Raw genomic sequence first — 12,926 nt, 5'->3', positions numbered from 1 at the left:
ATTTTAGATGAACCCGATAAACCCGGAAATGTAGAAGTGGTCGATTGGGACAAAAATAGGATGGACATAAAATGGACTCCACCTAAAAAAGATGGCGGTGCTCCAATAACGGATTACGTAATCGAGAAAAAAGAAAAGAACGATAAAGATTTCGCCCCGGTTGGCACCGTTCCTTCGAGCGTGAACGCCTTCACCATCGATGGACTGAAAGAAGGTGGCAATTATCAGTTCAGGGTCAGGGCGGTAAACAAGGCCGGACCAGGAACTCCTAGCGAACCTACTAAACCTCAGGAAGCCAAAGCCAGAAACGGTATTATTATTTCTAGATATATTTATATATATATAAGTCATAATTTATTGAAATAGTAAAACCAAGAATCGATAAACGCGCCATAGAGAAGGAAATTATAGTTAAAGTAGGGGAAGTCGTACACTTCGAACTTCCCATTAAAGGAGAACCCCCGCCAGAAAAGATATGGACCTTTAAAGAGAAACCAATTAAATCTCAAGATCGGTATGAATATACGCATATATATTATAAGACGCGCCTATATTAATTGTTAAATTTTTATAGTTTAACGATTGTGAACGAAGATTATAAGACCATTTTTACCATCAAAGACGCTCAAAGGGCCGATATGGGAACATACACGATAGTAGCCAAAAATGACTCTGGATCCGACACAGCTGTTGCGAATATAACCGTGATAGGTTTATTTTTAAACCTATTTTATTTTAATAATCATTTTTTTTACTTCTATACCAATTTCAGGAAAACCGTCAAAGCCTAAGGGGCCTTTAGAAGCTAAAGAAATATTTTCAGACAGATGTAAGCTGAGTTGGGAAAAGCCTGAGGACGATGGCGGTACGCCCATAACAAATTACGTGATCGAAAAAATGGATATGAAGAAGCGGAAGTGGGAAAAGGTGGGAGAAACAGCTGGGCAAGAACCAACATTTAACGTAAGAATATATATAAAAGAATATGAATTTTAATTCGATTTTTATAGGTAACTGGGCTAAACCCTGGCAGCGAATACAAATTTAGAGTGAAGGCTATCAATAAAGAAGGCGAATCAGATCTCTTAGAAATCGATCAGCCGATATTGGCAAAGGATCCATGGAGTACTAAAAATTTTCTACATTTATAGATTATTAGAATTTTGCAGAGTTGTTAAAGGATACTAGATATAAAAATGTGGTATCTGTATCTGTATCTAGATAGATTTTTGGTTAAAATATCTGTATCTAGATATTATTTTACACGATGTATCTGTATCTAGATCCATTTAAAAAGTATCTTTTAACAACTCTTGAATTTTGTTAAAATAAAATTTTGGGAAAATTATAAGGTTCCTAAAGAAAAAAAAATTTAAGATTCTTTTTCCAGTTTTTATATTTGATCCTTGTTTCCTAATCTCTAAAATGAATCTCACGAATTTTTGAATAATTTACATAAATAAATTGAACTTTTATTAGAAGGCGATTTGCGGTTCTTGGAAAAATTTTCTGATTAGAGTAGGTTTTACTTCCGGTTTTAGCTCTGATTCGATTCCCAAATAAAAACTTGTTGAAAATAATGATTAATAATTTCATAAAATTTAGATCCTCCTAGTGCGCCGAATAATCCAGTCGTAACGGACGTGGATAAAAACGCGATCACCGTAAAATGGGAACCTCCGGAGAGCGACGGCGGTGCGGCTATAGAAAATTACGAAGTGGAGTTTAAGCCTAAAGGGGGATCATGGACAAAGGGCCCTAAAGTAATATTTCGCTCTTAATTATATATTATTTCGATAAATTATTCCTTTATATATATATATATATATATAATTAATTTTATAAATTATAATGTTATAGGTTTCGGCTAGCAGGAACGAAGCTGAAGTTCCGGGATTGAAAGAAGGCACCGAATACGAGTTTAGAGTTAAAGCTCTAAATAAGGCAGGAGCCGGGGAACCTAGCAAAGCAACCTTGCCCGTTTTAGCTAAATCCAGACCGTGTAATCTAACGGATTTTTATCTTTTATATTGAATTATCATTATTTTTTTAAATATTCGGTTCATATTAATTAATAACCCACCCTTATTTCGTGGTAATAGGTCCTCCGAAAATAGATAAAAGTGTGATCCACGACATAGTACTGAAAAAGGGGCAGAAATTTGAACTGAGCATCCCGGTTAGCGGTCAACCGCCACCCGAGAAAACGTGGACTTTGGAAAAATGTCCGTTAGAGTCGGATTCAAAGTTTAGTTTTATTTTTTTGTTTCGATACAAAAAAAAATGTATTTTGTATATAAAAATTTGGTTATTTTTTCAAATACTTTATTTTTAAAATCAAAATATTTTTTTCCCCTCAAAGTTTGAAAATCGTGAACGACGATAAATCGAGCAAAATAGCCATAAAATCAGCTGACAGGAAGCATACCGGAAGCTACCATCTTTCCGTTAAAAATCCGTCCGGCAAAGATGAGGCCACTCTAAATATAACCGTTCTAAGTAAAATAATAACCCCTTAATAATTATATCGATTTTATATAACCAAGTTATAATGATTACTTTTTAGCTTTAATTAGGCGTATAATTTATATTATTTATTGTACCATATATACTATGATTATATATTTTTTGTAAATCGTGAATAGCCGAACCTACCCCACCCAACGGTCCATTGGAGGTTACCGATATATTTGCGGATAAATGCAGTTTATCATGGAAAAAACCGGAAGATGACGGCGGTTTACCCGTGGACAAATATTTGGTAGAAAAAATGGATACTGATAGACCCGGGACTTGGTTACCTGTCGCTGAAATTTCTGGTTTTAACAGATACATCTACTCGAATAGATAAATAATTAAATAACCTTTTTTTTTATCATCAAAAAAAAAGTAATCTTTAACGATAAATGAATTTCTTTTTTTTTTGTAGGCACAGCTTGCGTTGTTGAAAATTTGGTAGCCAAAAAGCAGTATAAATTTAGAGTGAAAGCCATAAATTCCCAAGGTTCATCAGAACCCTTAACACTGGAAACTCCAATTATAGCTAAGAATCCATGGGGTACATACACATTTGTCTCCATACAATTATTTATATATATATTGTACACTACTAATATAATGGTGATTCTAATTAAATATATTAAATGGTTAACTATTACAAGATTACGTGGTCTTTATATTTGAATACCAAATATTTGAAATCGCCATTATGCTATAAAAATCATAAATAAATATAATATATTTTTAAAAAAAATCCGGACCGGGCCTAAAAATATAAAAAACCCGGGCCGGATCGAAAAACCCGGGCCGGATCGAAAAAACCCGGGCCGGATCGAAAAAATCCGGGCCGGGTCGTACAAATGGTATACCTCTGCAGGTCGGTCTCTGATATTTGGTTTTTTTTATAAATTTTCTTTTCCTAATTTATACAGACGAAGCCGACCCACCTGGTGATCCACAAGTGACCGATTGGGATAAAAATAGGATCGACATAAAATGGACCCCTCCAAAGAAAGATGGAGGAGCCCCGGTTACGGCGTACGTAATCGAAAAAAAGGAGAAAGGATCCCCTAACTGGTCCAAGGCTATGGAGGTTTGTAGACAAAATCTAGATACAAAATCTAGATACAAAATCCACTTAACCCATTTACATTTTATTATTATTATTTTTCGTGAAATTAGGTTCCAGCTGATAAATGCGAAGCGTCTGTTCCTAACTTGATTGAAGGGACAACTTACGAATTTAGAGTTAAGGCTGTCAATCTGGCCGGCCCTGGATCACCTAGCAATGCATCCAATCCACAAATCGCTAAAGCTAGATTTGGTTAATAAAAAGAAAATAAATAAATCCCATATTTTATCATTTAAATTACAAATTTTAAAAGATCTATATAAATTTTCTAATTTTTTTTTTCATTTTAAATAGTGGCGCCAAAAATTGACAAATCGAAATTGAAGGACATTACACTAAAAGCAGGACAGAAACTTGATATAAATCTTCCTGTGTCGGGTGAACCTCCTCCTGAAAAGGTACCTAAGAATAAAATTGTTTCCCCCTTTTATCTCTTAAAGACTTTGTTTGTAAACTCGTTTTGGGATATTTTAATCCCAGGTGCGGGACTTAGAACTACTAAAATTCTCTAAATATTGCTGTTAAAATTCTAATATATTTTTTTGCACATTCTTACACCCGTTAAGACACTAAGAATTTTTTTTTTACGATGAATCTGCTAATACATTTTTCTTATATTTTTTTTTGCCGAAGACATGGTTTTTGAAAGGCAAACCGATAGATAAACGCGATTTTACTCAAAACGATACTGACACAGCTACGAACTTGCAGAAGAAAGGTGTACAAAGAGGAGACACTGGAGAATATACTCTAAAAGTTAAAAACGATACAGGAGAAGATGAAGCCGCGATTCATGTTACAGTATTAGGTTGGATAAATTATAATTATAATATCTCCTTTTTTAATTTTATAAATCATATTAAACTAGTGTTGTTAAAATGGCTCGATATGAATCAATTTTTTTTAAAAAAACCGGAAACTCAGTATTTTAGGTGAAAGAATGTTGTCTAAATCTCAAGATTTTGCTAATAGATGTCTTAACCTTTGTATTATCTAACCAAAATCTTTAGGCTTGCGTAATACATTTCTGGATAAAATATTGAGATAGCCGTATTTAAGAACAGGCTCAAATCGAGTCGTTTAGCGACAGCGATAATAACACATAATATACAATATATACACGTTGATAATGGTATAAAATTGTTTGTTTTTTAAAAAAAAAAAAAAACATATCTAAGATGTTCCTTCTGTTCCAGAAGGTCCTTTGAGAATATCGGATGTCACCAAGACGTCCGCGAAATTATCGTGGAATAAGCCCAAGGATGACGGTGGTTGCGATATAGAAAATTACAGGGTATATATATATAAAGATGATACATTTTTATTTTCTATAATCTAATTTTTTTTTAAAATATTTGATTGGGATCCCAGATTGAGAAATTCGATAAATCCACCGGAAAATGGACATTAGCCGATGAAACGACGGACGAAGGGATTACCGTTTCCAATTTGACCCCCAATAAAATCTATAAATTTAGGGTTAAAGCTGTAAATAGCGAAGGCGAAAGTGCTCCCTTGACCAACGAAACCGAAATTTTAGCTAGAAATCCATATGGTAAGTAAAAAACAAAAAAACATAAAATGGCGAAAAAAACAAAAATTCAAAAAAACACTTATATATATCATCGAACGATTTTTTTTTAGACGAACCTGGCAAGCCCACGAAACCGAAAATCGACAATTGGGATACGGACTTTGTTGAATTGAGTTGGAATCCACCGGATAATGATGGCGGAAATCCTATCCAATCTTATATTGTCGAGAAAAAACCCAAGTTTTCTTCCTTCTGGGAGCCCGCGCTCGAGGTTAGGACAATTTAAAATAAAGATATAAATTTTAAAATTTGACAAAAACCTTATTCGAAATTATTAAGGTCCCATCGAATGAAACGAGCGCGAAAGTGCCTAATCTAACGGAAGGCGATGAATATCAGTTTAGAATCAAGGCTGTCAACGACGCGGGACCTAGTGAACCGTCAGATGCGTCCGATGTTGTGAAGGCTAAACCCCGTTTCGGTTATACAATTTAACTATAGATTAAATTTTATTGGATATCCCTAACCCCCTGACAACCTCTAACCCTACCCCTTAACTCAAACTTAACCCCTTAACCCCCCTCTTCTAACATAATGTGCAGTTCAAATTATAAGAGAAAAATTATTTTATTTTAATTTTTTTGTTTAGTTGCGCCTAAAATCGATAAAAGAAAAATCGAGGATATTAAGATAAAAGCCGGAGAAACGTTAGAAATCGCTTTACCCGTTACTGGCGAACCTCCTCCGGAAGCAAAATGGACTTCGAATGGCCAGGTAATAGTGCCTGGAGTTGGGACCGATATTAAGACTACCGAAATCGCTAAATTAACGAAGAAAAACGCGCAAAGGGGTGATTCTGGCAAATATGTTTTGACGATAAAAAATAGTGTCGGGGAAGATCAAGCCGAAATTAATGTTATAGTTTTAGGTATAAAAAAAATATAAATGATATTTGGAAAGATTAGCCTACTTTTAAATGCTAAATTTATTAAAATTTACTTAGATAAACCCTCCACTCCAGAAGGTCCCCTAAAGATATCCGATATAACGAAATCCTCTTGTACGTTAACTTGGGATGAGCCAGAGGACAATGGCGGATCCGACATTCAGCGGTACATGATAGAAAAGATGGATCCGGAAGACGGGAAATGGGAATTGGCGGGAGATTGTAAAGGAACCGAGTTCTCGGTTCGACCATAAATTTTTTTTACAAAAAATAAAGTATTATATAAATTTATTATCATAATGAACACGTATACAGGTCGAAACGCTCACTCCTAACCATACCTACAAGTTCAGAGTCAAAGCGGTTAATCGCCAAGGACAATCAGAACCCTTAACGTCTAGAGAGGCCATACTTGCTAAAAATCCTTTCGGTGAAAATTAGAATATATTTCTTAGAATTTTATACGAGTCCTCATTTCTTGCTAATCTAAGTAACGAAGTCCAACAATGTAAACAGCTGGAATATAATAACATTTTTTTTAAAAAACATTTTTAAATTAAGACGAACCAGATAAGCCCGGGCAACCGCAGGTGACAGATTGGGATAAGGACCATGTCGATTTAGAATGGTCTCCCCCGCTTAACGACGGGGGTTCGCCAATAACGGCCTTCCTGATAGAGAAGAAAGACCCCTTAAGTGGTACGTGGGTCAAAGTTAAGGAAGTTCCGCCAAATCAACCTAAAGCCACTATCGATAATCTACTCGAAGGCGGAGAATATTCGTTTCGCGTTAAGGCCGTCAACAAAGCGGGCCCAAGTCAACCCAGCGATCCTTCAAGAGCTATAATCGCCAAACCGCGATTTCGTAAGCGGAATATTTTTTTTTATCCGCACAACAAATATATTATATTTATTATCGATAAATTAGTCGCCCCCAAACTGGATAAGCTCGCTTTGCAAGATCTGAAAGTGAAAGCTGGTACGCCTATCGAAATTAAGGTGCCTATGCAGGGCGAACCTCCTCCAGATGTTGAGTGGAAAATAAATGACAAAGTTAATAATTAAAATTTATTTTATATTAAAATAACCCTAATTGATTCGCGTGTTAAATTAGGTGGTGGTCCCTAAAGACAGAACATCGATAGAGAATAAACCGAACTTTACGTTTATAATCATTGGAGATTCGAAAAGATCGGATAGCGGAAGATTTACCCTAACTCTCACGAATACTTCCGGAACCACTTCCGGTTCCTGTAACGTGACAGTCATAGGTAAAATCTTTTTTTGAGTAATCGAATAACTTATTTTGATCATTAAAGACAAGCCGTCTGAGCCCGAGGGCCCTCTAAACGTTTCAAAAATTACCAAGGAAAGTGCTCAGTTATCTTGGAAGCCTCCTGCCGATGATGGAGGATGCCCAGTAGAAAATTACGCCATTGAAAAATACGACGTTTCGCGCGATAATTGGACACACGTAGCCGATACGCAAGATACGTCCTTCAAGGTATTAATATTATTTCGTTTATAATCGATTATTTTATATAAACTCTACTTATAGGTTCCCAAATTGATCGAAGGGAAAAAATATAAATTCAGGGTAAAAGCAGTTAACAGTCAGGGTGAATCTAAACCCTTAATAACGGAAAAGGAGATTATCGCCAAGAATCCATATGGTAATTATGACGAAATTGTTCCTTTATTTTACATATATTTTATTTTTTTCAAATTTGTTATATAGACGAATCTTCTCCTCCCACTAACGTCGAGGTAGTGGATTACGATAAAGATAGAGTCGTTCTAAAATGGGATCCTCCGGCTAAAGATGGCGGAGCACCTATTGAAAAATATATCATCGAAAAAAAAGTATTGGAAATCAATTTATTTTTAAAAATCATTCCTTTATAATGATTATGCGCAGTCGCAATGCAAAAAATGTCTTTTATTTCCAATATTCTTCTTATCAAAAGCACAATCATATAAAAGTAATGAATCACGTGGCCAAAATGTCATTTAATAAAGAAAAACATATGGAAAACCAAAAAATCCTAATAATTTATTTTTTAAAAAAAAATCCCCGAGACAAAATAAAATTCTGAATTGATCGACATTTTGATATACGACCCACATAACTTATATAAGATTGTCACGTGATATTTGTATAAAATCAAATATAAAATCTTACGAAATCTACATTTTAAAACATTATTTGATTGACATATACATATATATATAAAATACACAACTACAACAAATAGGATAATGCAACGGGTTTATGGATTCCTGCTATAGACATTTCTGGGGATAATACGCAAGCTACGGTCCCTAACCTGTCGGAAAATCATGAATACCAGTTTAGAGTAAAAGCCGTGAATAAAGCCGGCGAGAGTAAGCCTAGCGAAGCCACGGTTCCTATAATCGTTAAGCCCAAATTTCGTAAAATATTATTGATATACGATATGTATATATAAAATATACGTGGTTATTATAAGTGCATGCATTTTTAATTTATCTGGATCGATAAATTATCTTAGAAAGTATTAACGGAGTAGGGCAGTTTAAACATACAAAGTCTTGATTTAAGCGAAATGTTTTGCCCGTGATTTTTTTCAATATTCACAATTTACTGTTCGGTCTGGACAATTTTATGGAAATTATTCTTGATCCTGATAAAGTTTTTGATGTATAATCTCTAGTAAATATCTATAGCTCATTTCTTCCTTAAATATTTTGATGATTGGGATGTCTGCTAAAATTTTATCCAGAAAAATATTACGCAAGCCTGAAGATTTTGCTTCCAGAAGGAACAGAGGTTTTAGATACATATTATCAAAATCTCGAGACTTAAGCAATATATTTCTGCCTAAAGTATCGAGTTAGGCATTTTGAAAAATCGGTTCTCTTTCTTTCTTTCTTTCTTTCTTTCTTTCTTTCTTTCTTTCTTTCTTTCTTTCTTTCTTTCTTTCTTTCTTTCTTTCTTTCTTTCATTCTTGATCAAGAATTGGAGATGAAAAATTTAATTTTATTAAAAAATATACATACATATAGTTAGTCAAAATCATTTTCTAAAACACAACATAAAATAAAACTGAAACGTAAAAATATAAAGTTAAAAAATTATAAAAACTCTTTTCCTTCCTTCATAATCTTGAATTATTACATTTTAGATCTCACTATTTATATTACTAAAAATTGCATACCCATCAAATAAATTATTATATATAATCGTCATTTGATTTGCCTTTCAATTACCTTTTTACACATTTAAACCTTTCAATTATCCTAACAAAATTTTATATTATAAATTAACTGTTCAAATAACTTTTCTTTGTCAATTACGCGTATTTTGACAAAAATGACCACCCGAGTTTGACTCCCTTGCTTACCTGGGCTGAGGGTTTCGATGCTGACCTGCCCGATCTCTGATATAAGATAAATTATCTCGGTCGTTTAACGACATTTTAATTGCAAAAATATAATCTAATAATGTCAAATTAGTTGCACCAAAGATTGACCGATCCGCTATGCAGGATATAAAGGTCAAAGCTGGCCAAACCTTTAAATTGAATGTACCATTTGTCGGGGAGTCTGCGCCAACGGTTGTTTGGACTAGGGAATCGATACCGATAAATAAATCCGATCCAAGAGTGAGTATCGATAATACTACCAAAAATACGATATTAAATGTCGAGAACGCTAAGCGCGAGGATACCGGTCCCTATACGTTGACGCTCAGTAATCCAACTGGCACGGACACTCATACAATAAACGTAATCGTGTTAGGTACGTTACTCACCCTAATATCTTTCTACTGAGAGTCATATATTGTTTCATTTAAATGCAGATGTTCCTTCTCCGCCTAAAGGTCCTCTGCAAATCAGCGATGTAACGAAAGATAGCGCAACTTTGAATTGGAAACCACCCGAGGATAATGGAGGAGCGGATATAGAGTACTTAAAAAAAAAGATATCGGAATTGACACATCGCATTTATTATTTAAAAAAAATTATTTTTTAGTAACTACACGGTCGAAAAATTCGACGAAAAGGCGGGTAATTGGGTTCCGGTTAGTAGCTTTGTAGATGGAACAAAATTCACGGTCCCGAAATTAATCGAAGGCCATAATTACAAATTTCGAGTTATGGCCGAAAATATTTACGGATTGTCAAAACCGCTCGAATGTACCGAGTCTATAAAAGCTAAAAATCCCTACGGTAAACTATAAAATATGATTGCAACTTATTATTCATTACTATTTTAATTGCTTAGATAAGTCGCAACCTCCTTCCCAACCCATAATCGAAGATCAGGATTTTAATAACATTGCCATCTCTTGGGATAAACCTAGAAATGATGGAGGCTCGCCAATCAAAGGATACGATGTCGAGAGAAAAGACTGCAAAACGGGTAGATGGGTCAAAGTCAATCCTCAATTAATTAAGGTATATATATATCTATAATTTTATTTGTGGGATTATGCAAACGTTTTTTATTATTATTAGGATACTAATTTTAATGACGACACAGTGACTCCTAATCGTGATTACGAGTATCGCGTGGTTGCTGTAAATGCCGCTGGTCCAAGTGAACCCAGCCCTTCATCATCCATCGTTACTGCCAAACCACCATTCAGTAATAAATATATGTATATAATGTATACATCTACTTTGGAGTATCATTTCTATCGTTGAATTAATTATGAAAATGAGAATTATATATATTATGATAAAAATAGCTGCACCTACAGCACCATCACAGCCAAAAATAACAGACTGGGATAAGAATAGAGTGGATTTATGCTGGGATGCGCCTTTAAGCGATGGTGGTTCCCCGATAACAAGTTACGTAATTGAAGCCAAGGAAGGAAAGGGAGTAGGAGATTTCGCCAAGGTGGCAGAAATTCCCGCCACATCTGAGCCCACCATTAATTTTACCCTCAATAATTTGGACGAAGGTGGAGAATATCAATTTCGGGTGGTGGCCGTTAACAAAGCCGGCCCAGGAGAAGCTAGTATACCAACCGCTAAACATCTATCAAAAGATAGATATGGTTAGTAATGAATACATTTGTCATATTAATTAATTTTATTTTATATAACTAATAGCTGCTCCTAAAATTGGACCATTTGCTTTGCAAGATTTAAGAGTTAAAGCTGGGCAAAAAATAGAATTTATCATTCCAATAAGTGGGGAACCAACTCCTGACGTAATCTGGACACGTGATGATCAAGTTTTATAATTCCTTTTAAACATATGTTTGTTTACATAATCTTTATAAAGGAATTAAAAACAGATGGCAGAACATCTGTTAAAAATACGGAAAAAGACACGACCATTATCATATGGGAAGCAGAGAGGGGGGATGCTGGTAAATGGTGTTTAACTTTGAAAAATGATTCAGGGAAAGATACAGCGACTTGTAATGTTATTGTTTTAGGTATGCGTCTATATGTTAATTATTATATAAAGAACAAAACCTATATAATAAATATATTTTTAATTATAAATTTTTAAAACAGATAAGCCATCAGCTCCAACTGGCCCATTAAAAGTGTCTGATTTGACTGCCGAGGGTTGCACCCTAAGCTGGAAACCACCTAAAGACGAAGGTGGTTGCAATTTAAATAATTATATAGTCGAAAAAATGGATTTGGCTAATGGATTTTGGGAGGAAGTAGGAACGACTCCTGCTGATGAATGCGAATTTGATGTTGGAAAATTATCTAAAGATCACGAATACAAATTCAGGATTAAAGCGGTAAATAAAATGGGCGAGAGTGAACCGCTCTCAACTCGCGATACGATCGTCGCGAAAAATCCGTTTGATACGCCTGATAAGCCCGGAACTCCCGAGATTTTGGATTGGGATAAAAACAAAGTTGAAATGTCTTGGGAACCACCCAGAAAAGATGGCGGTTCCCCTATAACTGGATACGTTATCGAAATGCGAGACGTTTCATATGTTGATCCTGCCATGATTTCCAGTATTCCATGGTCCCCGGTGTCAATCAACGACATTGTATTTCCGTCACCGCAAAATAAGATACTCACTGCTATACCACCTGATATCACTAGATTGACTGTCGATAATTTAAATCACGGAGATAGTTATCAATTCAGAGTCAAAGCCGTGAATAAAGGAGGGGACGGTCAACCAAGTGACCCATCACGAACAATTATTGCAAAGTCTAGATTCGGTATTTAGTTTTTTATTGTTAATGTATATATCGTCAAAATATTTTATTCACAGTTATGCCCTACATCGATGAAGCCTACCTTGAGGATGTTAAGGTAAATGCCGGGGATACTCTTGTAATAAAAGTTCCTATAAGTGGGGAGCCTACCCCTGATGCCATTTGGACCGTTAATGGCAAGGAACCTGGATCCGAATATAGTATAGAATATACTGACACATATACCACTATTGTATTGCCAAATGCTCAAAAGACGGATGGGGGGAAATACGCTTTAACCTTACTTAATAATGTTGGTACTGTATCTGCGTCATGCAAAGTTACCGTTTTAGGTAATTATAGAGTAACTTATTTTTTTTTATTGTTCTATATTTATAATATTAATTAATATTACCCTAGATGTACCTTCAACTCCCGAGGGGCCATTGGAAGTAACTGGAGTGACGGAAGATAGCGCAACGCTAAAATGGAAACCTCCTAAGGATGATGGTGGATCGGATATAACTGGTTATCTCGTAGAGAAGATGGATATGCATAGAGGATCGTGGGTACCTGTTGCCGAAACTACAGACACTAAATTTAAGGTTTTTTTTTATAAAATGGCTTTCATCACAATTTAAATTTA

General features: G+C 34.9%; 1 protein-coding gene across 1 annotated transcript in view; it reads left to right on the top strand.

The window, feature by feature from the left end:
• The window catches only part of LOC135927108 (twitchin-like), an 81,852-nt gene that overhangs the window by 41,460 nt on the left and 27,466 nt on the right, over positions 1-12,926 (top strand). Inside the window, 39 exon segments of the mRNA XM_065463046.1 lie at positions 8-310; positions 367-711; positions 773-963; positions 1,011-1,125; positions 1,606-1,763; positions 1,861-2,002; positions 2,103-2,247; positions 2,363-2,499; positions 2,646-2,819; positions 2,930-3,058; positions 3,432-3,592; positions 3,682-3,823; positions 3,926-4,029; positions 4,265-4,439; positions 4,810-4,925; positions 5,003-5,186; positions 5,276-5,436; positions 5,505-5,646; positions 5,815-6,093; positions 6,169-6,353; positions 6,427-6,541; positions 6,673-6,975; positions 7,039-7,163; positions 7,225-7,381; positions 7,430-7,614; positions 7,669-7,783; positions 7,849-7,973; positions 8,366-8,543; positions 9,606-9,890; positions 9,952-10,057; positions 10,125-10,321; positions 10,377-10,549; positions 10,610-10,739; positions 10,843-11,157; positions 11,213-11,337; positions 11,388-11,544; positions 11,627-12,304; positions 12,358-12,633; positions 12,701-12,885. Coding sequence (XP_065319118.1) covers positions 8-310; positions 367-711; positions 773-963; positions 1,011-1,125; positions 1,606-1,763; positions 1,861-2,002; positions 2,103-2,247; positions 2,363-2,499; positions 2,646-2,819; positions 2,930-3,058; positions 3,432-3,592; positions 3,682-3,823; positions 3,926-4,029; positions 4,265-4,439; positions 4,810-4,925; positions 5,003-5,186; positions 5,276-5,436; positions 5,505-5,646; positions 5,815-6,093; positions 6,169-6,353; positions 6,427-6,541; positions 6,673-6,975; positions 7,039-7,163; positions 7,225-7,381; positions 7,430-7,614; positions 7,669-7,783; positions 7,849-7,973; positions 8,366-8,543; positions 9,606-9,890; positions 9,952-10,057; positions 10,125-10,321; positions 10,377-10,549; positions 10,610-10,739; positions 10,843-11,157; positions 11,213-11,337; positions 11,388-11,544; positions 11,627-12,304; positions 12,358-12,633; positions 12,701-12,885 — 7,418 coding nt within the window.

This window comes from Gordionus sp. m RMFG-2023, chromosome 3 (genome assembly GCF_954871325.1).
Source record: "Gordionus sp. m RMFG-2023 chromosome 3, tfGorSpeb1-WG-v2, whole genome shotgun sequence".
Classification (NCBI taxonomy): Eukaryota; Metazoa; Nematomorpha; class Gordioida; order Chordodea; family Parachordodidae; genus Gordionus; species Gordionus sp. m RMFG-2023.
This window is presented reverse-complemented; position numbering and strand designations above follow the sequence as displayed.